This window comes from Tenrec ecaudatus, chromosome 14, assembly GCF_050624435.1.
Source record: "Tenrec ecaudatus isolate mTenEca1 chromosome 14, mTenEca1.hap1, whole genome shotgun sequence".
NCBI lineage: Eukaryota > Metazoa > Chordata > Mammalia > Afrosoricida > Tenrecidae > Tenrec > Tenrec ecaudatus.
Genome location: NC_134543.1, coordinates 113,119,462 through 113,145,278, shown reverse-complemented (window position 1 = coordinate 113,145,278; position 25,817 = coordinate 113,119,462). Strand labels below are relative to the sequence as shown.

Sequence of the window (25,817 nt, the reverse complement as noted above, 5' to 3'; positions counted from 1 at the left end):
TGCCATGTCCTGTTCCCAGCCTTACCCGAGCCAAGCACACACAGGCTGCGACTCCTGACTGCTACGTCTGTTCAGCAATGTCACTCCACCTACAATGGCAGCTACTAGAATACACCAAGGTGAGAACTCATAGATCATAGCAATGCAAACGCATGGCACCGATCCAAACCTGTGTGTGTACCAAGGGGGCGGGGGTGGGGTGGAGGGGGCAGAGAACCTGCCAACCCTTGGTATTGTCAAACAAAAAATCAGTAAGACATACTAGGAACCAGTTAACAGTTTATTGCTAGGACGTTCTTCACTCCACCTCCTCTCTGTGCAGACGTCACGTGACAGTTACCACACTGTTAAGAATGGTTACAGCTCCCATCCTCACTAAGGGATCAGGTCTGTCTTCCCCCAAGAAATCATGTACGCAAGCACGGGTAGGGAAGCATCTGTAGAACAAGATGTGGCTACAGTCGCTTTCGGAAAAGTTACAGCGTTTAGGAATAACTTGGAAAGGATATGAGAAGGCAATCTTGTTTAATTCACCTTTAGTCAAGTAGGGTGGGGCGTGTAGATTCCTGGGAAAGAAACTCAAGGGCATTCCGATCTCAGGGTGGGGAAGGAAAATAAAACAAAACGAAAGTTTAAATGGCTGTACCCCAAGGACCAAGGCCAGCAAGAATAGATGTGCTGGCCAGGAAGGGAGGAGCCTAGCACAGTAAGTAAACAACTCAGAAGAAAGGAGGCAGCTACATAGCTTAACTCCCAGAGTGCATCAGGGGCAGTCCAGGAGCTAACTTAGAAATAGTCCAGGTAAAGAGGAAGAGCTATGACCGCCTTTGTGATCCATTTAAGTTTGTTCTACCCTGTTTCCCCGAAAATAAGACAGTGCCTTATATTAATTTTTGCTCCCAAAGATGTACAAGGTCTTATTTTTAGGGGATATCTTATTTTTTCATGAAGCATACATTTATTGTTTTATTAAAAGAGACCTCGTACTTCCTGTCTGCTCCGGCTGCGCTGCTGCCAACAGTGAGCTGCGCTTATTTTCGGGGAGGTCTTATTTCGGGGGATGCCTAATATTTCAGCGAGAGGCAAAACTGTAAGTAGGTCTTATTTTCAGGGGATGTCTTACTTTCTGGGAAACATGGTAGTTTGGGTTTTTTAAAATAGATTTTTATTGGGAACTCTTCCAGCTCTTATAACAATCCATACATCCACTGTATCAAGCACATTTGTACATATGTTGCCATCATCATTTTAAAAACATTTTCTTTCTACTTGAGCCCTTGGTATCAGCTCCTCTTTTCTCCCTTCCCGCGAGCCCCCCCCCCAATCCTTGTGAACCCTTGATGAATTATACATTATTATTTTCCTATCTTTTGTCTCCCTTCACTCACGTACCCACCGGAGGGTGTGTGTGCAGATAATACATCCATCATTATCACCGGTTCCCCTTTTCTCCCCCTGCATTCCCCCACTCTCATGGTTTTTGCTTTAGTTTTTAATCTTTTTGGTTTTCTTTCCATTGAGGTTTTAGTCTGATTTACTTTGCTATTCATCTGTTTGTTTTTACATGTTTCTCTTTATATGGAATCAAGGAGAGGTAGATCTACAGAGAGTAACTGGGGCAATGGCAGGGGAGGTTGAGGGGAAATGGAGAACTAACATCCATGAGTAAAACAACATAGAAATGTTCTAGAACTGATGGTGGTGATAAGTGCACAATTCTTCTTGAGGTGACTGAACTGTTTGATACGTGAATCATATGCCAATCAAACTGTTGGGTGGAGCAGGGAAAGAGGTGCCAGATTTCAACCCGGTGCTCCAAGAGGTGAATGCAACATGCCGGCATGAAGCAGGGAAGCAGTAGAGAGGTCTGAGGGGCCGGCCTCAATCCCAACTACGTGGACAGCACCCCCTCCACGCAGAAGAATTTACTTCAGAGGACAGCACTGAAGCTACAGCTCAGGGAGAGGGACACGGGAGCAAATGAAGGGGGTGGAAGAGAGAATGGAGCAAATCCTGGCCCACCAAGCCTTGAAGATGATATCCCTGCTCAGAGAGGACCATAGGGCTGGCCACAATAAGAGACATGACACCCCTCACTGACCCATAGCCCTACAGGAGACAACACTGGAGAGACACTGTGGGAATTGCGCCCAATTTGACTCCACCACACCGAGGCAAAACACTACGTGCAACAGGGCAGTAAGGGGAACAGAGCAATGAGGTCCCAAGGGATTACCAAAAATAGACTTTGGGGCCAGGGCGTGGCACTCCATCAGACTCCACCAGAAAACACTCCTAAAGGTCAACAAACAGACCTTGAATTATTTATAGGATTTTCTTTTTGTAATTACCTTTTTTCTTCCCCTTGTCATTGGTTTTTTGTTGTCGTTTTGTTTTTTGTTGATTTGTATTGTTTTTGTGTGCATATTATTATCTCTGCAGGTCTATAAGGATAGGATAGGCGGGATACACAATCTGGAGGAGAATAAAATGAGACTGATGGTTCCAGGGGGACATGGGAGAGGGGCAAGTGGGGGCAAGGAAGTGGTGTTAACTAACCCAGGGGCAAGGGAACAACAAGTGATGTAAAATCAGTGGCAAGGAGGGTGTGAGAGGCCTGGTAGGGAGAGATCAAGGGCATTGTAACCCAGAGAAGTTACTGAAACCCAAATGACGGCTCAGCATGCAAGTGGGACAAGAGGAAAGTCAAAGGAAATAGAGGAAAGAACTAGGAGGCAAGGGGCATTTATAGAGGTCTAAATAGTCATGTACATCTGTGTTTATATATGATGATGGGGAAATAGATCTATGTACATATATTTATAGGTTTAGTGTTAAGGTAGCAGATGGACATTGGGCCTCTCAAGTACTCCCTCAATGCAAGAACACTTTGTTCTATTAAACTGGCATTCCATGATGCTCACCTTCCTGACATGATTGTTGAAGAGAATTGGGTGCATAAACAAATGTGGTGAAGAAAGCTGATGGTGCCAGTGATAAAAAAATATAGCATCTGGCGTTTTAAAGGCTTGAAGGTAAACAAGCAGCCATCTAGCTCAGAAGCAACAAAGCCCACATAGAAGAAAGCACACCAGGCTGTGTGATCATGAGGTGTCGATGGGATCAGGTATCAGGCATCAAAGAACAAAAAAGGTCTTATCATTATGAATGAGGGGGAATGCAAATTGGGACCCAAAGCCCATCTGTAGACAACTGGACATCCCCTTACAGAAGGGTTACGGGCAGGAGATGAGCCAGTCAAGGTGCAGTGTAGCAACGAAGAAACATACAGCTTTCCTCTGGTTCTTAATGCTTCTCCCCCAGAACCCCCACAACTATCATATTTCCAATTCCTTACAAATCCATCTAGACCAGAGGATGTACACTGGTACAGAAAGGAATTGGAAACACAGGGAACCCAGGACAGATGAACCCCTCAGGACCAGTGGTGACAGTGGCGATACCGGGAGGGTAGAGGGAAAGTAGGGTAGAAAGGGGGAACCAATTACAAGGATCTCCATATAACCTTCTCCCTGGGGGATGGGCAACAGAAATGTGGGTGAAGAGAGACATCAGACTGTGTAATATATGACAAAATAATAATAATTTATAAATTATCAAGGGTTCTTGAGGGAGGGGGAGTAGGGAGGGAGGGAAGAAAATGAGGAGCTAATACCAAGGGCTCAAGTAGAAAGCAAATGTTTTGAGAATGATGAGGGCAACAAATGTACAAATGTGCTTGACACATGGATGTATGTATGGATTGTGATAAGAGTTGTACAAGCTCCTAATAAAATGATTTGAAAAAAACCCCAACAAACCTGTTGGGTGGAGAAAAAGATGAAGTGCCATGTTAGGCATGGGAAGGAGTGGTCCCAAGATCAAAGAAAAAGTAGAGTCGGTAATAAATGAAAGATTGAAACAAATTGTTCCTCCACGACAGTTCATGCCTTACCTGTCCTAGAGTTAGAAAGTTCACAGTACATAAAAATACGATTAGAAATATTGACCAGCTATATTATCAACAGAAGCCCTGGTGGCATTGTGAGTTACTCATAGGCTGCTACCTGCCAGGAGAGCAGTTCAGCCCTCTCCCACCAGCCTTTCCCTGGGAGGATGAGGGGCTTCTGCTTCTGTAAAGACCAGTCTCGGACACCCACCGGGGAGTTCTAGTTTGCTCACAGGGCTGCTGTGAGTCAGAATTTACGGGATGGCAGGAAGTTTGATTTGGGATGCTGTCAGCTTCCCTACATTTTCACATTCTCAGGAAAGAAAAATAGCTAGATGGATAATTTACTTTATCCTTATCTTGGTCTGTGACTCAAGTTAAATATCTTTCAACTGTTTTAAGGTCATGTGCTAGTCTGGGCAGACTAGAGAAACAAGTCTGGGGAGACTCATACGTATGTAAGAAAGAGCTTTAGACTGTACATTCCGAAAACACCCCAGCCCAGTCCAGATCAAGTCCATATGTCCTATATTAGCCCACATGTCCAATACCAAGCTATAAAGTCCTCTTCAGGCTCACAAAAGATGTGATGATGACGCTGAATGCAGGAAGATCACAGGTCAGTGGGTGGAAAGTCTTGTGGATCCAGTGGAGCTGTAAGCATCTCAGTGCTGGCAGGGGTCTCCATGTGGCTTCTCCAGCTCAGGGCACTAGCGTAGCTCCAGGTGTCTTGTCAGCTGCTATGTCTCCCAGGGAGTGAGCCCGTGCCCCACCTCAAGAAAGCTATTTATCTCCTTAGTGTCTCCAAATGAGGTCATCAAGCTGCCACCTGATTGACAGGCTAAACTCCACCCCTTCACTCCTTAATCGTGTCAATGTAAAATTGACACATTTATGTAATTACCAGAGGTCGAAAAGGTAAAAAGCTACACAATGCCACCATTTTAACATTATATCTTTCAGTAAAAGGAAAATGTATTAGAATTACATTGTTTTACTTTAAAAAAATACTTATAGACTGGTTTTGAACATTCTGAACGCAAGTAGAATCAGGTAAAAAAAACATTTCCATTGATCTTTGCCAATGTTATTTTATATTACAATACTCTGAGTTTATTAGAGCTATATTTAAAAGGTATAGTTGTAAAGACTACTGTACAAGAGGGTACCCGCCACAAAATGGCAAAGAGCTCCACCCAGCAGAGCTTCTGTAGCGTGGTTCCCACTTGGGAAGCATCCACCAACTCATACTGAGTTAGTGCACCCAGTGACATCACTTGGGAAGGTGCTTTCAGTCACAGTGAATTTTTTTCATGAAAGCATTGTTGCTCCATCCTCGTTTTTTGTGATGACCAATTTAAGAGGACAGTGTGCAGATGTGAAATTTTGTTTCCTGCTTGGGGAAAATGCTGCAGAAATTGTTGTGATGTTGAACACAGCTTACAAGGACAGCGCTATGGTTAAAACTCAAGTGGTACGAGTGGTTTTCTTGTTTTAAAAAAGGTGAAATGTGGATTGATGACAAACCTCATTCTGGACAACCGCCAATTTCCCAAACAGACAGAAATGTTAACTTATAGTGCAGTTGGAGTTTGTTACACCAGGTCAAACTGTTAATCAAGCTTTCCATTTAGAGGTACTGAAAATATCGTGTAGCAGTGTACGACAAAACAGTCCTGATTTGTGGCAGATGGAGGACTGATTTTGCCACCACCACAATGCATCTGCTCACACAGCCATCTCAGTGTGCCAGTTTTTGGCAAAAAAAAAAAAAAAAGCATGCCTCTTCTTCCCCATGCACTTTACTCGCCTGACCTCACTCGGTGAACGAATGAAGAGGGACAGGAAAGGACAGCGTTTTGATGACTTAGAAGAGGTGAAGAAAAAAAGGAGGGAGGTGTTGTCAGCCGTCCAAACAGATGAGTGTGAAAAATGTTTCCAAAAATGGAATTGCAGATTTGACAAATGTATTAAGTGGAAAGGAGAGTACTCTGAAAGTGACAAGGTTGTTTCTTTAAAAAAAAAAATTAAATACAAAGCTTTGGAGGGGGGTGCACGAGAATCTGGGTTTTCTTGGGGGGGTACCCCCTCATATTTACCATACATACTCATGTATATGCTGAGTTTTCCAGCACATTTTTAATGCAGTTTTTGCAGTAAAATTAGGTGCCTTAGCTGATACTAGGGTCGGCTTATACTTGAGTATATATGGTAAGCATATTAAAAACCATCTTTTCATATAATTTTTGTTAACTTTGTCTTTATTAGTTGCCTAATGCCTTTATTGCCGTTTATTCTAGTCAAAGGCCAACATTTGTTAGTGTTGGACACAATGCTCCCCAAAATGCATCTGAGGCATAACGCCGCGAACTTCACTTAATAAGGATTAATTCCTCCTTTGCAGAGGTTGACATGCTCTCTGAGCTTTATGAAACATACAGTTATGGTCATTTTACAATTCAGGAAATGTAGTTACTAGTTATCTACACAGCTGTCAAGTATCCTCAGTCTGTCATGTGTTTTTAAAACATTTTAGATGCTCTAGGAACATATATTGTTTTTGCTCTTAGTTAATAGAGGAAATTGTGAAATGTGCTATATCCAGTTGTATCAGGTTCTCTTCTGCCATGGCCAACCAACCGTGTCATTTTTAACCTCCAGATAGAATGGTCACTTCACGGTCATTTGAGAAAGTGGCTGAGTCTAATGACTGAATCATACTTTTAATCCCTTCCATGTTTTTTATTCCTCCGCCTTCCATATTTTTTCTCTCCCCCCCTTCCATATTTTGGTCTAATAAGATTGAGTAATCAGAGAGATTTTCTAACAAAAGCCTGAGGTCACCTATGAGCTAAATAACAGATTGTCTCATAAAACAATGAAGACCATCAGTGAGTACGACTCTCCTTTAGAAAAAGCCAAACAGTCACGTCTTCTCTAAAGCAAAGAGGGGAAGGTATGGATGAACACCCAGAATGGACGCGACGAGAGGTTGAGAGACCAATGTTGCCTAGAACTGTTCAATGTTAGCCCACTTTGCTGCATAAATGATCACTCAACACAAAATATTATTAAAAAAATTAAAACAAGAGGAATGAAAATAAACAATGATTAGAAATCACTACATGATTTTGGCATATAACTCGGAAAATGCTCAGAGCACTGAGTGACATGGTTATACCATTCCTGGGCCCAGAGAGTTAATATGGCCTTTAGGTACTAGAGCTGAAGACTGGTCATCTTACTATGGAAACCATGACTTCTTAAGAGGCTAATGGTACATGTGATGGCGTCTACGCAGATGTAACCGAGTTTCCCCTACTGCTTGCCAGGTCATCTTGGCTTTAGAGAAAATGCTGACTCCTTGGGCTCACCCCGATGCCTTCTTAAAGGAGATACAGTACTCACAGGTACTGTTCTTCATTTTAAAAGCTAGACTCTTGTTGAACAGAACGGTGACTCCAAGGAATCACTATTGATTATTGAAAATTTCTTAGATGATCAATTTTGTTAACAGCAAAGAAAATTATTAATCAATCTTAGAATTGATTAGTTCCTCAAATAGACACTGAGTGACAATTCATTACACTTGTTATCCTTTCACTTAACGGCACACCTTATTTCTGGAGGTAGAATTACAAAGTGGCCCAGGTACAGGCAAACCCAATAAAACCGAACACTGCACATGTCAGGATTTCGGCTACTGACTAAGATAAAGCTGCGTCAACATTTCTTTCTCCGTCATCTCACAATGTTTTATGAAGATCCGACCAAGGACACTGACTGCTAATACATAAATTAGTTACTAATACGAAAACTATTACATTTCATGATTTGTAAAGTGACTGTTCATAATTATACCTTGTACAAAACTGAGAGGACATGTCGACATTTGAGGAGGAGAGGAGTCAATTCTAATGAAGGGAAGCTACAGGCGTCATGTCTCAGATGTGTTTGGGGGACACTTTGTTCCACAATAAACAAAGGTTCTGACTCTTTTGAGCTGCTGTTAATTTGATCCCAAAAGGCTTACAAGATCAGACACTCGCATTAGTTATGCAAAACTATGCTTTGGTTTTAAGGAAACTTCAGGGGAAATATGTGGTTTAAGGTTTAAAGATGAGGCCAGGCAATAATAATCTGCAGAGAGTCACCCATTTCCATGGCTCCAGAAAGTTGTGAGTCCACTAGAATTTGAAATCTTTTGCTGTATTTGACCCCCTTTTAGGATTCTTCAGTGAAATCTTGGATTCACACATTCAGTGACAGTGGCCAGGTGGAGCCAGGCACCGTGCAGTTCCTCTGGGCTTCAGGCATTGGAAGTGGTTGTTGATGGAGGCAAGTAGCCACCCATTCCGCGTCTTTCTCCAATTCCTGACAGTCCTCCTGCCTCACTGCTCCTGGACAGACACCCAGACTTACCCTTCACATGACCATTTGCAAGCTTCTGAGACCGAGGGACTGCTCAATGGATTAGGGGGTAGAACAGAAGCACTAAACATGATATTATGTCAACTAATTGGGATCTTTCATGAAACCCGGACCCCAAACCAAGGGAACCAAGTATATATTTGTTCATTCTTTCTTAAACATCTAAAACCTAAAGCAGACAATTTCACAATTTTGAAAAGATACAAAAGGCAACAAACACTATTACACTATAGCTGAGATACATTTTTTATTGATACTTTTAAAAAAATATTTCCTTATTATTTGCCTCTATCATGTCCTCCGTTCCATATTTTCTTAGTTCCATATTTTCTTATTTTCCTGGATCTGTATAGGACAAATGCCGTTTTCATTCCTATCTCTTATGTTCTCTTCCTTTATCCTCACATTCCATGGTTTCTCTGCCTTATATTTTCCTTTCTTGTCTCTACTTTTTTATTGTTCTTATTTATCCCTAGAGTCTACCTGAAGCACACATAGTAAGTGGCGGTCCGCCAAGACTTGTTCTGAGAAAAGGGTGTTCTCTCTGTATCAAACAGGAGTATGGCTATTCACACTGTGCCTTCCGTATGGATGGTGCGGATGTCCTGGAAGGAGCCCTGGTGGCGGGTGGGTTCCTCGTTTGGCTGCCAACTCTAAAGGCAGCCGTTGAAAACCACCAGCTGCTTTATGGGAAGAAGATGAACGTTCTACTCCTGTTAAGATTGACAGCCTAGAAAACCCAAGCACAGTTCTGCTCTGTCCCACATAAGCTACTAGGAGTCAGAATCACCTCGTTATACAGATCAAAATATAACTGGTAATCTTTTTTTATGACCAACACAAAAGCTCTGAAGCTCTTGCCGATCTTTGTGATTCTTCACTCTGTATAGTTTTAGCCTTTTTAACACAAAAACCTGAGGGGCATGGTAATAGCAGCTAGGGTGTGATTCTCAAATGAAACTTGACAGTGGGGGGGGGGGACACCAAAGAGAGTGGAGGAGCAAGGGGTAACAGCACTTTTGTAAAGAGTGATGTCAGCGACCTGCCTAATGGCTCTGTGGATTAGGCGTTGGGCTATTAACCACCAAGTTGGCGGTTCAAACCCACAAGCTGATCCAGTGGAGGGGGAGGTTGTCTGCTGTTAAGATTTATATATATTAAAAAAAAGACTGATGTCACCCATGTGCATAATATATTCAAATGCCTCTACTATAGACCATTGGATTCTCCACCTTCCCTTGCAGCTTTGAGTCTAATCATGTGACAAAAGTGTCTGGTAAGATAAACTAAATTAGGGGTCAGGGGGCGTGGAGGGAGGGGAGATAATGAGGAGCTGATACCAAGGGTTCAAGTAGAAAGAAGACAATGTTTTGAGAATGATGATGGCAACAAATGTACTTACTTGCCACAATGGATGGATGGATAGACTGTGATAAGAGTTGTCCGAGCCCCCAGTAATAAAATTATTTTAAAAAGAAATGATTAAAAAATAATAAAAAATAAATTAAAAAATGATAAATTAACTAAACTTCTTCAGGAGGGCTTCCTTTCCAAATAAAACACCAAAGCCTCACGAGGAGAGAGCACAGTGCCCGAGTCCGCTCCTGCCTGGGCTACTAAGGATTCAGGTGCAGATAGCATCTGGCAGAGCTGATGTTCAGGACTGCCCTGATTGCCCCCAGGAATTCCATTACCCTAGTTCACTGCCTTAAGCCAATGGTGACTCAGGTTGAAACTGTTGGTGGGACTAGAAAGTCCAGCCTTTCTCTGGAGGAGCTGCTGCTCTGTGCAGACTGCTGGCCGTGTGGACCACAGCCTCATGCATAACCACCTCTCCCCCAGGGCTCCTAGATGCCCTGGAGTCAGGGCTGGTCACACTGGTTAGCAGCCCAATAGTTCAGTTACATGCCTTTCATCACTGATTTCTGACTAGGCCTTAAAAGTCAGACAGGAGCTACCACCACAGATGTCTGAATTAACAGCATTTTTTGTTGTTTACCCCAAGAAAAGTAACTTATTCCATGCGGACTGTTACTATAAGATTCTAATAAACACAGGTGTAGGCAGTCTCTTGGGAGGAGATGTAAGACCACACAGTGCAATGGGAGGGATCTGGCCTAGAAGCATTTCCTGAGCTGAATGAGTAGGAAGTGTGAGTGATTATAACTGTTAACTACTAAGGATGGCTCTAGGCTACTCTTTAAAAAAAGGTTTCCACAACTTGGCTCCAGCTGGTTTGTGCTGTTCTACAGTAAAGGCAGGGGCTGGAGTGGAGTAAGTGGTACTTTGGTATCATTTGCATTCTGTGGCAGAGAATGAAATATTTGACCTATACACAGTTTTAGGGTTGTCAGAGGACTGCAGGGTGTTCAATAAATCCACTGTGTAATGCAGTGTTTCACAGAGTGGGCACTACTGCCCGCCATGGGTGCTGGACTGTGCCAGGGGAGACTGCAAAAGCAGATACCTACACTTTAGCCTGCATTTAGCTTATAGAACCAAAGTTTTATAACTTGATGTGGGGGCATTGAGTGGTTTGGGCTCTCTCTCTCTTTCTCTCGCTCGCTCGCTCTCTGAAAAAGGGGTGGGAAGTCAAGTACGTTTGGGAGCCTAGGGTGTAACAGAATGGAATAGAAACCATCACTGGGCAACTTGAGGGAGAATGTAAGGCAAGTGTCTAAAATATGTAGCCCACGTCTACATCAACAGTAACCATCTCTAAGACGATCATTAAAAACACTTTCTCTAGGCCTGCCTATGAACAAAACAAAACAAAACCTCGATACCAAATAATAACTTCAAAATGCTGTGCTTACCTTTTTTTTCTCCAGTGTAAGGTACATAGTCTTCCCTGTCCTTCGTCTCCAATGCTTCCTTCTCCAGGTAGGAAAGGAGGTGCTCCCGGTCAAAGGGCCCCGTGACCGGCTTTGCCGTCTGGTTCTTCTGTCGGAACCCTGCGGGCAGGAGGGCGTTCTGCCAGAGAGAACCAATCAGTCACTGCCACCACCAAGGACACCAGCCACTGGGTTCACAAGCAGTTACAGACTAGACTCACAAAGGACCACAGGCTATAATGCAAAGCATTAAACACTTCATTACAGGATTTTAGATGATGTTCTTGATTAGGCCGAACTTGCTTAAATTATTATTAAAAGCAGCAGATAAACACTTTCTTTAGAAAGCATGCTACTATTACGGAACAACCTGTAGTCTTTGCATTTTCTGAGATGGTAATTAAAATACAGTTTTAATAAACTGCCTGGCATAGGAGCACATAAAGAGAATCATTTTATGACCAAAGAATATACACATTGAAACAAATGACTAAAATTATATTTTATTCTAAAGGCTTTCTGATAAAAATAACGTGTATACTGTACATGGGCTAACGGAGGTTGATCTTTACTTATTTGTGTCTGGACGTAATGTAATGAGACTCGACTTTTACAGGTCTGTGGCTGTATACGTACACACAGCAGCTGTCACTGTCAATGAGCTACTATGTTCCAGGACACTCGAAGATACTCAGAGCAAGAGGCCTGTCCCTGGGTTTTCACGTGGGCACCCAGTTTTTCGAGGGCATGGGCGGACTGCAAATGGGAAGAGGGGATGCGGTATGGTGGGTTTAAGTTGTCTTCTGTAGCCCTACTCTGAAGTTTCGCAAAGTCTAGGAGGAGCAAGAGGTAAATTCTGGAGGTTGTCCACCTTTGGCTGGGGTCCCACTGGGGAGGGCATTCTCTGCTAACCAACAGGAAGGGGGGGAGATAGAGTTCTGACCTTAGTAGAGGGTGGGAATCAGACCACACTCTTTGTTTCATGCATCTTAGTTAATATTAACAATGGATTAAGGAATTCTATGCTACAGCTGCAGGAGAAAGAGACTGCTTCTGCAGTGGCATGGGGGAAAGCCTGACTAATTAGTAAGAGGCCAATCCTCCTGGAAGCACCGTGCCAGAGGCCCCAGGTCATGTGTGTATAAATGAAATACAGTCCAGGGTAAAACATGCATGGCATTTGGGTGAAATCTGATTGCACCATGTTACTCTCACCAAATGACCTTTCCCTGCATGGGTCTGGTAACAAGGTAGGGCAAGATACTAACAGGTTCACCTGGAAGTCAGTGTGAACAAGATTCCCTGCTTCAAATAAGATGAGTCCACTGAGAAGCAAGGGGTGTGAGCTCATCATCGGAAAGAGGCAAGAGTGGAGTACATGCACTGGCCCCAGCATCTGGCTTACCCCTGCCTGACTTTGGACGATAGACGGAACTGATCCCACCACAACATCTGAGGCATTTCCTCAAACTGTAGTGATTTCTATGGGACACCCACTGGTTTACAGGATCAGGAAAGGTGAGAAATACACTCAAAGGAGGAGTGGGGGAAAGATGGAGCAGGCAATCATCTTGCAAGAGTCAGACTTTTGCAACATTTTTCAACATTTGGGACTAGTTTGGTATTAATTCCTATAGAGTAAATTATCACCACAAATGACCAAAGACCAAAAACTGCCTTGCCTCAGTATTCCTGAATATTCGTTTGCTTTGAAAACACGAGGCAGCCAGCAGCAGGCACACAAAAGGGCTAACCCTCTTACGCAACCCCTCTCAATGTTGGCAGCCATATTGAACTTCCTGGTGGCAGAAGGCATTCGGTAACTTTTCATTATTAGAAGGTGATCTTGTATGGACACAGATAACAGGGAATACTCAGTTTACTATGGAAATAATCATTTTGTAACTAGGAAATATAGTTCTTCAACTTGATGATTTGCCAAGATCTATGAATAATTTTCCTAGGTTCATCTTTGTGCACTCTTTTAAGTAAAAATGGTACCTCTTGTACAGAAGGCTCACTTTTAAAGACAAAAAAAAAAAAGATCACCCGAGAATTTTTTTTAACACAAAACTGTCTAGAGCAGTGGTTCTCAACCTGTGGGTCGCGACCCCTTTGGGGGCTGGACAACCCTTTCACCGGGGTTGCCTGATTCATAACAGTAGCAAAATTACAATTATTAAGTAGCAACGAAAATAATTTAATGGTTGGGGGTCCCCACAACATGAGGAACTGTATTAAAGGGTCGCAGCATTAGGGAGGTTGAGAACCACTGCCCTAGAGGGATACAGAAAAGAAACAAGATGTCTACCTTCAAATTTTGAAACGGAGAAAAGAACTACATGGTAAGACTCCATCCCCAATCAAGTCCGATCCATTTTCACTTCATAAAACACAAAACCAAAACACCTTCACTGATCTGTTTAACTTTTCTCCATCTCAACTGTCACCATGTTGGCCCCAAAGCTCTGATAGAGCCCGACTGAGCTATGACCTTAGCCTACCAACCACCCGCCCCTCCCCATCACTGGCCTGAGGCTCTTCACCCCTACTCCCACAGGTTAGTCTAGCCCAGCGGCTCTCAGCCTTCCTAACGCCGAGACCCTTTCCACCCACGGGTTGAGAACCACTGTTCCAGCCACATCTCACAGCACTACCCCAGCCGCATGCACTTAAAGCACAACGGCCTTTTAGTCCCCGCTGAACAGTACCTTCGCTACATGGTCTTCCTGCACCCGGCTCACCTTTCCTGGACTGCGCACCCCTCCTTTACTGCTCGCTCTTTGACCTTGCACTCCTCAAAAGCCATGCTCATCTGGCTCATTGCTGTATCCCTAAACTTTGGATAGCTTATAGGTGCCCTCCAAATATGTGAGCAAAGATTTCAGAATATGTTACAAGAAATAAGCGCACTAAGATAAATTACTCAAATTTACTTTCCTTCGCTATCAATATGGCTTGCATGTCTGTACTGCTATTTTCTGGAAGTGATGAGGAACCAAACCCACTGGGCTGGCTCGGACTCTGACGGACAGAGAAGAATGGCCCCTTTGGGTTTCTGAGTGGGTAAATCTTCACAGGAACAAGAAGTCGCGTATTTCTCCTGCGGTGGGTTTGAACTGCTGACCTTGCGGTTAACAGCTTGATATGAAAACCCACTTTACCATCTGGGCTCCAGCAGTGGCGAGAGAGAGAGGTGCACTATTCACTCTGACCTAGGCAACCCAAGGGAGGCACACAGCTTGAAAGTGATGTGTTTCAATATAGTCTTTGACCAGAAATAAGCAAGCTGACAGATTTTAGAGTTATCAATCTGTGACTCAAGCTTCACTAAAAGCTTATTCTCAAGTGACCTAGTGAATCCTAATGATGTAACATAAAGATAAAGCTCCCATTAAAATGGCTGCCAGTAACAATTACATCTTTCTTCTATGCAGTCGGATTTTGTTTTAGCAATATACTCCTAGTTGTGGAAACAAAAGCATAGAATTTCCCCCAGCTGTCGTTTGGGGATTGCTGCTCTGAGAAAATACACTGAATGGAGCCTGAGCCACTGGGTCAGTTCATCTCACTGGGGGCCCTGCTTCTCCTTCACCGACCAGAGTCTGACCGCCTTCTCCAGGGACGGGTCCCTCCTGCTAACATGTCCCAGGTACATGAGATGTAGCCGCATCCCCGATGGGGACTTGCAAGTAAGAGAATCCCGGCATCATATTTAGTATTCATACAGGACCAGAGTTAATAAAAGACTCATGGTCCTTTAATAGAAGGCCACTATCTAGTCTTTGTACTTTCCCTGATTGTAGTGTGTAAGGCAAGTTACCTAATTTGATTTTCATCTGTAAGATAGAAAAAAAGGGACTGAACGAGTGGCTCTTAACCAGAGGGGTTGTCCCCTAGGGAACACCGTGCTTGTCCCAGATAGAGGTGTGCTACTGGTGTGTGGCACACACAGGCCCAGGGGCAGTGCGAAATGTCTTACAATGCACAGGACTGCCCTTCACAACAGAAGTGTCTGCCTAAAGTGCTGACAGTATAGAATTTGAAAACACTTGACAGGATGAACTCAAGTTCCATCCAAATAAAAAACCATCTGATTCTAGCAGGCTTGCAGCTGAATTGCCTGTGGAAGCGACTGCTGCAGCATGACCCGACACCCCCTGAGTTATCCTCCAGACCTAGCTGTCCTGTGATACTGGGAACTTGTCCTCTCGGTGGCAGCTATGCAAAAGGAACTTGATCCGAGGTACAGGCGCAGCAGCCAGGTGCTAAAGTAATGCTCAGGAGTGTAACTGTGCACTCGCTCACGCTCTCTCTCTCTCTCACGCACGCAAAATATAAATGTGTAACAAACAGTTTTATAATACACGTTATAAATAATAAGTTTATGGATCTACTTAAAAATCTCCTGCCACTATGGAGTAGGGAACCAGTGGAGAGGTCTGGGAGGCTGGCCCCAGCACCATAAATTAAGTGGATTCCTGCCCCTCCCCCGAAAAGAATTTGTTCCAAAGGATGACATTGACTCTGCAGCTCCGGGAGATGGACATATCTGATCAGAGCACACAGGAGCAGATGAAGGGGCAGGAGGAGAGAGTGGAACACAGCCTGGCCCACCAGGCCGTGAGCAGCGAGTCCACAGAGAGAACAACATGGCTTGCCCCACTATGAGAAATGATGCCAATCAGTGACTAAGGGCGATACATGGGACAGCACGGGAGACACACTGTGGGAATTGCACCTGACCTGATCCCACCACACTGAGGCAAAGCACTGGGGGAGTGCAGCGGAACAGCAAGGGAATGGAGTGGCAAGGTCCCCAGGGAATGCTGAAAGTGGACTTTGGGGCCAGGGCGTGGTGCCCCAACAGACTGGACTGGAAAACACTCCTAAGGGCCAGCAAATGATCCCTGAACTAACTACAAGCTTTTCTTTTGTGAAGTGTTTTGTTTTGTTCTTTGGCAGTGGATTGTTTTTGTTGTTTTGTTGTCTGGTTGTATACTGTTGCTTTGTTTTCCTCTGTCTAGTTTTCGTGCATGTTAGTGTCTCCACAGGTCTGTCTGAATAGGACAGGCTGGATGAACTATCTGGAGGAAAAACAACGGGACCGACAGTTCCGGGGGGACTGGGGGGGGGGAGTAGGGGGGGTAAGGAAGTGGTGTTAACAAACCCAGGGACAAGGGAACAACATGGGACCCAAAATGGTAGAGGGGGGGAGTGGCAGGCCTGGTGGGGAATGATCAAGGGTAAGGTTGCGTAAAGAAGAGGTATAGCTGTAGCCCAGGTGGTGACGGAGCATGGTAGTAGGGCAGGAGGAAAGTCAAGGGAGATGGAGAAAAGAGCTAGAGTCAAAGGGCATTCATGGAGGTCTAGACAAAGACATGCACATGCAAATATATATAGGAGGATGGGGAAATAGATCTATGTGTCTATATTTATAGGTTAAGTATTAAGGTGGCGGAGGGACCTTGGGCCTCTACTCAAACACTCCCTCAATGCATGAATACTTTCTTTTATTAAATTGGAACTCTATGATGCTCACTCTCCCGACACAACTGCTGAAGCCAAAGTGGGTGAACAAGTAAATGTGGTGAAGAAAGCAGATGGTGCCCGGCTATCAAAAGAGATAGTGACTGGGGTCTTAAAGGCTTGAAGATACACAAGTGGCCATCTAGCTCAGAAGCAACAAAGTCCACATGGAAGAACACACCAGCCTGTGTGATCCAGTGGTCCCGAAGGGATTAGTTATCAGGCATCAAAGAACAAAAAATCATATAATTGGCTGCACACCTCCATGATAGGATCGCTGAAGACAAATGGGTGCATAAGCAAATGTGGTGAAGAAAGCTGATGGTGCCTGGCTATCAAAGGAGATAGTGTCTGGGGTCTTAAAGGCTTGAAGGTGAACAAGGAACCATCTAGCTCAGAAGCAAAAAAGCCCACATGGAAGAAGCACACCAGCCAGTGCGATCATGAGGTGTCAAAGGGACCAGGTATAAGGCATCATGCAAAAAAATGATATATGTATGTATATATATGTGTGTGTATGTATATGTATGTATGTGTATGTATATATATATACATATATACACACACCATATATATATACACACACCATATTGAATGAAGGGGGAAGTGCAGAGTGGAGACCCAAGGCCCAAGTGTTGGCCACTGGAGATCCCCTCATAGAGGGGTTTCGGAGAGGAGATGGGTCAGTCAGGGTGCGAGGTAGTACCGATGAAGAACACAGCTTTCCCCCAGATCCTGGATTCTTCCTCCCCCCAACTACCATGATCTGAATTCTACCTTGCAGGGCTAGATAGGGCAGAGGTTGTACACTGGTACATATGAGGGCTGGAGGCACAGGGAATCCAGGGTGGATGATACCTTCAGGACCAAGGGTGTGAGGGGCGATGCTGGGAGAGTGTAGGGTGAGTGGGTTGGAAAGGAGGAACTGATTACAAGGATCCACATGTGACCTCCTCCCTGGGAGATGGACGGCAGAGAAGGGGGGGAAGGGAGACTCCGGATAGGGCAAGATATGACAAAATAGCAATGTATAAATTACCAAGGGCACATGAGGGAGGGGGGAGCGGGGAGGGAGGGAAAAAAAAGAGGACCTGATGCAAAGGGCTTAAGTGGAGAGCAAATGCTTTGAGAATGATTGGGGCAGGAAATGTGCAAATGTGCTTTATAGAATTGATGTATGTATATGTATGGATTGTGAAAAGAGTTGTATGAGCCCCTAATAAAATGTTTAAAAAAAAATCTCCTGTCACTAAGTCAATTTTAACTCAGTGACTTTATATTTGAGGTTCAGAAAGTAGATGGGAGCAGACAACATCATTTTCCTTCCCCAGAGCAATCAGAGGATTTGAACTGTCAACGTGGTTAGTACCCCACTGATTAATCCACAGCACCACCGAGGCTCCTTAAGACACTAAAAACCCATGTCCCAGCATAAAGAAATGTGGTCCAGTAAGGGAGCCTAGCAGGCTACCACTGCCTTTAGGTTAAGCAATCATAACCATTAAGCCTCTGTCTCTCTCAACCTTGTATAATTTGAAGACAAACAAAATCACTTTCTCTATATTAAACCACGTATTCAAGCCTGCACCACGGCAGGCAGCAGTACTGCCGAAAACCTACTAAGACCAGGAAAGGATTCCGTTTGGTCCGTATCTTTCAGCAAGGTAAGGAATAGGTCTAGGTCATGAAGGACCTTCTGTCGGCACTTCCTCCTGAAGCCAGTCTGGTAACAGAAGCTCTGAAGAAGCACAGAGATTGTCATATAGAAAACAGCCAATTACTTCCTGAATGCCACCGCAAACATGTTTCTCAGCAAGTTCCTTAAGGAGACAAGCTTCTCAGAGGAGAGCACGTCTCAGGAGCCGTTTGAACATGAGGATGCTGGAGAAGATCGCTTAGCACAGCCTGGTCAAGAGAGAGCTGAGAGGGCTGGAGGGAAAGCGAAGCAGGGTCACTGGAGCCCAGGCGAATGGGCAGTGCCAGGCAGGGCAAAGTTCTGAGAAAAACGCTGCTTTGCTGCGCAGGGTGTCAAAAGTTGTTTGGTGTCTCCGGGCTATTCAGTGCCTACCTCAGGGTCGAGATCATCAAGAACCGTCTCCAGTTGCTTCAGTTCCACTTCCGACAGGCTGCCCAGGAGCTCATCTTCGTCAAGGTCCTTGTACTTTTCCAAATCCTTCCGGAACGGCAGTGCCATCATTGGGAACGTAGAACGTCACCTAGCTTTTGCTATATTCTGCACAAGACGCGATGCTATTGGGAAAAGGAAAAAACACACAATATAGTTTTATAAATTACATCAGTTCCACCCTACGGTCCGCTGTTTGATTAGATCAAATGTTATTTCCACGAATCATATAATTGGCCATCATTTACACTTTATTACTATTTATGGATCATTATCTTTTGTTGACAAAAAAGAAACAGGTAAAAATCCAAATCCATCAAACCAGCTACTTGACAGAATTTAGAATGTCTTGAGTTTTACAAGCAAAAATGCTAAAGTAAAATAATTTCCATCAATGCCGTTCCAGGCTTTGCTATATTTCACTGTGGTTATAATTTACATTTTGCTGAAATTCTGATGTTCCTTAGCCAATAGTGACACTTACAGAACAGTCTATTGCCCACGTTTATACTGAGCTGTTTTTCTTACTGATACACAGATGCTCTTAACATATCCAGGACAATAATATTTGTTGCTTGCACATGTAACAAATCTGTTCCATCTCTTTTCACTTTCGCACTAGGTAACTATGGTACAGCCTACAGTGAAACCTTCCTAAATGGTTTCACATAAAATTAAAGGATTGACTGCTTTAGCATGTTTCCACTTTTTCTTTTCAAGGCAACGGAGAAGGCTTCTCCTTTACACTCAGATCTGGGACTTTTGCCAAGAGCCAGGAAGACTTATGTGAATATGCCTAGCCTCCCAGCAGCTTCATTCTGCTTCAGTAAACAGCTCCGGGCTGGTGTGCGTCCTAGCGTCCTAGCTAATGATGCTCACACATTTCCCAACGGGCCAACGATCTTCCGTCAGGTGGTTCCGCTTCCGCCTGACCACAGGTTCAGTTTCTCCAATTTGACTGTACTTTCCCTCAGCGCCCTCTTCCTTCACTGAAGACTATCTGTATGCTGATGATGCTCCAATTGGATGACAGAGCAGCAGCTTAGGAGCCCCTCAGAGAGGGGAGGGGAGAAGAGGGGAGGGGAGGTTGATGGCTCGGGAAGCGGTGCCTGCTTCTCTTCCTGGCCTGAGGATGAGATAGGCTTCTCTCTCTTGCTTGTCACTTGACAACTGTCTACTGGGACAAAGTCTGACCTGTGATGAGTTGAAACCAGTGTGCTGGGAAAATATTTTAAATGTATACTGTGTCCACAGGAACTCTTTCAATTTCTCAAACTAGTGTAAAATATGTTTCATAAAGCAAATTAACTTATAATGGTTCATCTGTAAGATGTTTCAAAATAATTTGTTTTGAAAGCGACCAAAAATGTTTCGTATGTAACATGTTTCACAATTATTTGTTTCAATGTGATTGATGCAATGGATGGATGGATGGATTGCAGTAACAGTTGTACAAGTCCCCAATAAAATGATTTTTAAAACTTTGTTTCATAATGTAAAATGTTTCATGAAAAGTCATAAAATAATTTATGCAAGAGTACAGGAATCATTTTTTACACCAAACGGTTTTATAGTCATGAAGACGACCACCAACAATACCAAAATTTAAAAAACGAAACACTTTGCTGTTAAGTAAATTTGGTCATGTAAGTTAAACAGTTCTTAAGGAAAAATAGGGGGAAAACTAATTCAGGCATGTTTAGGCTGTTTAATTCTTTACCTTAAGTAAATTTATAGGGCAGAGGTCCCCAAGGTCTAAAGAATTACCCAGAGGGCTTGTTCAAATACAGAGTGGTTGGCCCTGAGACCAGAGCTTCTGGTGGAGAAGGTCAGGGCAGGGGTCCTGCACTCATGGCCAGTGAGTGGATTTCGACTCCTAGTGTCCCCCCCTGCCCCCCCAATAGGGTAACTCTTCTCCAGAGTAGGAAGCCTCGCCTTCTCCCCCCTCCCCCTCGACCCCCACCCCGTGCACTTCTAACCAGCTCCCAGGCAGTGCGGGCTGCTGCTGCTGCTGCTTGTCCAGGAGCTGCATGTTGAGAACCACGGCCGTACAGGAGCTCACCTCACACATTCTGACAAGCAGGAATCACACTCTGGCAGCATCTAGCTCGTCCGCTCACAGACTGACGAGCTCTGTTACAGTTGTCCCCAAAGTCGGCGGGGCTTTGCCATGGTGTGGTTTCATTTTCACTGCTACTGCCTCGCTGGACTGACTGTAGTTTGCCAGCCCCTCGCTTCTGAACATTGGCCAATCAGCAGCAGACAGACAGACATATTCCTCTGAGCACAAGCCAACCAATCATCTAATAACAGTGTTTCTACCGGTGATGCCAACTCACTCCCAGACTGATACTTTGCCAATCCCTAAATTTCATGCTTCCCCAAAACCCTACATCAGAGCAGTCTCCTCTGCCAGAGACTGTGCCCAGCAAGCAATGTTCAACCCGCTGCCACTGAGTCCTGTCTGGCTCACAGTGACCCTATCAGACAGAGTGGAACTGTTCCCTATGGTTTCTGACCTTGTACATCTTTACGGGAGCAGACGGCTTCATCTTTGTCCTGTGGAGCAGCAGTGGGTGGGTTTGAACTGCTAACCTGGTGATCAGTAGCCCAAGGCCCACCCCACAGTGTCACCAGGGCCCCTTCTCCCTGACTAGCACGCTTTGTCTCTTTACTACGGGAACAGAGCAGAAGTTTCACCGCACTTTAGGGTGCCACAGATATTTAGACGAGAACATTTTACAGTAAAAGCCTTTTACTGTTGATACATATTAGCTAACAGCAGTCTAGATCAAACCCCCCCTCCCCCATCTAAATAACCCTCTTATCTTTGAACAGAGAATGGGTCACCATCCAATAATCTCATGAGCATCGGCTTCAGTTGTTTTGGAAAATTAAACATTCCTTTTGTTTGTTTGGATCCGCTTCTGAATGTGGAACCAATGTTAAAATAAGTTCTCCCCACTTACATATTTTAACATGTAAGGCATCTGAATGCCCTTGCTATGTTGGGCTTGAATTTCACACTTGCTGGTCTGGGGAATAGTCTCTTTGATGGAGAAGTGATCTACTTGTTCCTGGGATTGCTAAGACAGAGGCTGAGTATGAGAATCTGTCATGGACAATATATAACAGATTCCGGAATTCCAAATAGTTCATAAAGTCATTTCCTTTTTAATAAGCGTATGATTCTAAATAACACTAGTTACAACCAAAATATTTACTGAGTGTCTACCATGTCCAAAGCACTAGTGAAGAAATGGTGTGGGGCCCATATGACCCTGGTGGTTACATAAGGGGAAGGAGAATCCCACACCACAGTAAGACTGATGGCCACCAGGCAGAGGTCAGACAGGTCTCCAGCCTCTAAGATTAAAAAACCTAAGGGACACCAGACTTTTGTCCACAGCAGTACCTCTTCTCAGACAGGCCGAAAGTCATGTGTCTCTCTGGTCCTCAGTCCCTCAGCCATGTGGCCACTTGGCCTCTGTCCTGTTCAAGCAAGTGTAACAAAGCTCCTTTAGGGCGGCTGATAAATGCCCAGAGGGCACCCCGCTCGGCAAAGCAGCCTCCTTCCTGCCCTGTGTTAGTCCAGGTAGACCAGAGAAACAAACCCATGGACACACATATGTGTATAACAAAGAGATTTATATACAAGAGCAATTGAACATTGAGTAAACATCAAAGCCCAGTCCAGATCAAGTCCAGAAGTCCGATATTAGCCCCTAAGTCAGATGCCAATCTATAAAGTCCTCTTCAGATTCATGAAACACATGCAATGATGCCGAAAGCAGGAAGATCACAGGCCTGTGGGTGGGAAGTCTTGTGGACCCAGTGGTGGTGTAAGCGTCTCAGTGCTGGCAGGGGTCTCCACATGGTTCCTTCAACTCAGGGCACTATGGTAGCACCATGTGTCTTGTCAGCTGTAATGTCTCCCAGGGAGTGAACCAAAAGAAAGTGCCTCCCGCCTCTAAGGAGGAACATAGGAGTTCCCAGAACCCTCGGGAGAAGATTATGCCCACACAGAGGCATCATTGGCTATGGCCTGATTGACAGGCCAGACTCCACCCCCTCACTCTTAATCTTCTCAAACTGATAAACCATTGTATAACTACCACATGCCCTAAGGCGCTCAGCAGCTCCTCCTGACCGGGGTGTCTTGGCCTCTGGTCGTTCTGCTGCCTACACCACTTCAGCCTCGGACCTGACATGCACTCTGCCGGCAGCTCTTCTTTCTTAATGGTCACGGGATTCTTTGTTCCTGTTTCTGAAGCGGCTCACCTTTATACCCAGTGGGATGACAAAACTAACCAATCTGCAAGTTAGGAGTCCTCTACATCTCCTTTGCATGCTCCCGCTCAGTCACTGGGTGGAAGTTACAAAGAATGGACAGAAGAGACAGAGCAAGTCATTTCACTTCATTGCAACCATGCACAATATTTTCCTTTAAAAAAAATGAAACTCAATCTATTTTAGTTATATAAAATTGTATTGCTTTTAAAGTAACGTAAGTTAGAATTCAATTAAATGTTAAATCCTTTTGTCCTTAAAGGTTCACTTAAAAAAAGAAAAGGTTCGCTTCTATGTACAAAGCAACCACAAAGACAGTACAATAAATAATAATGCTTGTGGTAATCTTGGGACACGAGAGCTGAACCGGATATGGGAGCACAAAGTCTGGGGAAGCGATGATGAATTATTCTGGATAAAATTTCCATGGAAACTAACCAACCCAGGTATGAGTTAAGTAGTCTGTCTTTCCTGCTATCGCTACTGATGCCATCTTGAATCTTTAAAAAATGAGACCTCTAAGTCAACCCAAACCCAACCCCCTGCCCCGAGTCAATCCCCACTCCCTGCACCCCTACAGAGGGTGGTGGAGACTGGTCCTTACAGCTTTACAGGGGCAGAAAGCCTCCTCTTTCTCCAGAGGAGTGACTGGTGAGTGTGAACTACTGACCTTGCAGCTACCAGCCTGGTGCTTAATCCATGGCACCACCAGGACACCGTTTTGAGGGTTTTTTGTGTGTTTGGTTTTAATAATGTGATCTGCAGAGGATCTGAAAAGTACAAGGAAAGAAAAGGAAATCTAGTCTGAAGGCAGCCCAGGAAGGCGCGCTGGCGCCAGGACAGAGAAGAGAGCCCATTGGAAGCAGCAGGTAACTGAGGGCATGCTTAGAGCAGAAAGCAGCCAGGTCATTTCTATGACTATCACACGAAAATACTCAACAGGTTACTCATACCACTTCAGAAACCACCTTTCAACAGGACCTGACGGAGACACTCTGGCTTTCAACATAAGCACCCTACTTCCTTTTTTGGCTCAATGCAGCTAAACCAGCCCTGGCCCTCTCCTACTCTCTGTTTACTCTTTCTGGTAGGGCTGTGGCATCAGAGGGAGCCAAACCCAGGCCAGAGGGGAACCCACTTCTGTGCTCACCACCGATGAATCCATAACTCTTAGACTACCCAGTTTCTCAGAAACAAATGTTTTTCCAGTCCTCTTTCTGTTTGTTTGTTTAATAGATTGTGTAGATTAGGAAGTACTGAAACTTTTCTAGAAGTTGCTGGAAATTTTAAAAAGAAACAAACACCACACCTTAAAATAGAAATGACATCATATGAGCAAGTCCCTGGAGTAAGGAGGGTGCAGAGCTCTCTAATCCCTTTTGGCTAACCCGAAGAGTCTTCCACCAACATACTTTGGGCAAAACCAAATATGATACGAGGCAGCTTATGGGGGAAGCTTATCCGGGCTCAACCATTAAAGAGCAGGATTCAGTCCAAGTGCAGAGGGTTTTCTTTCTTCTCTCTCTCCCTCAAAGGGAAGGATCACTATGACTCATTCTTCCTCTTGCAAGAATTTTCTTAATCCACCGAGTTAGTAAGCACTGCACTATAGACAAGACCCTAAAATAAACTAGGCTACATCCTGCAGAAGTCATGCTAAGAGCAAGATGAGTTTGATGCAGTGAACAGAAAGTTCACTGTAACTTCTTCCTTCAGTTTTATCCCTTCTGAATTCCCTGGGCTTTGGGCCAGATTTTTGGCTTCATGTTCTCACGGAAAATAAACTTTCAGAAACATTCTCCTTTTCTACTTCCTCATCATGATATCAATATAAATCTGTGTATATTTAGTGCCCCCCACATTGAATGTACTGTCCTGGGGTGGGGGGCAGTGCTGGAAAAGGGGCACAGGACACATGAAGGAAGGAGAATTTGGAAAAAAAAAATTTGTGCAGAATCTTGTTGTTTCCCCCTCGATGAAAGTTTTCTGAAACCAGAATTTAAGAGCTGCCAAGGATCAAAGAGCAATAACCAGGCACAGCGACTCTAATATTCCATCATAAAATAAATGTTAAATGTAGCTCCCAACCTAATCTTGTTTTGGCTTCAGCTAATGAATTTATTCTCTCACGGCTTAGGAGAGTAGAAGTCCAAATGCAGGGTGCTGGCCCTCTAGAGTAACACTTTCTCTGTCGGCTCTCAGGAAGGTCCTTGTTTCGGTCAACGTCTGGCGAGCTCTGGGTCTTGTAGCATGACCTTCTCCTGGGTCTATCAGCACAGGTACTCTGGGTCTGAGGACTCATTCTGCTCCCAGCCACTCCTTGATGGTTGTCAAGTTCCTATACTAAACATTTTTAAAAGCTAATATTCAGAACGTTTCTTTGGATATGCCGTTGCTGTCTCTCCAATTACAAAAGTGGTTTCTGGTAGAGTTGGTTAAACTGCAGAAGTGAATCTGGCTGTCCCTCTGGATGCCCCCTTCCTGCCACTTTTCCTCCTAAGTGTATTATGGCCCAACCAGTGCGGTGACAAGAAGCCATCATGGCACCATCTCTCTTTCTATCATGTCTTCACACCATTTCACATTTATGGGTGTGAACGCGAACTTCTAGCAATGATCTATTCTGCTCAGGGTCAACAATTGTTACAATGAAGAGTAA

The 25,817-nt window shown here is 44.4% G+C and overlaps 1 protein-coding gene across 1 annotated transcript in view; it reads right to left on the bottom strand.

The window, feature by feature from the left end:
* TMOD3 (tropomodulin 3) overlaps nucleotides 1–25,817 on the bottom strand; it is a 68,224-nt gene that overhangs the window by 27,908 nt on the left and 14,499 nt on the right. The window contains exons 2-3 of the mRNA XM_075532444.1: nucleotides 18,812–18,993; nucleotides 11,197–11,353 (exon numbers count right to left, since the gene is read on the bottom strand). Coding sequence (XP_075388559.1) covers nucleotides 11,197–11,353; nucleotides 18,812–18,940 — 286 coding nt within the window. The 5' untranslated portion in view covers nucleotides 18,941–18,993. The remainder of the gene's footprint in view (nucleotides 1–11,196; nucleotides 11,354–18,811; nucleotides 18,994–25,817) is intronic.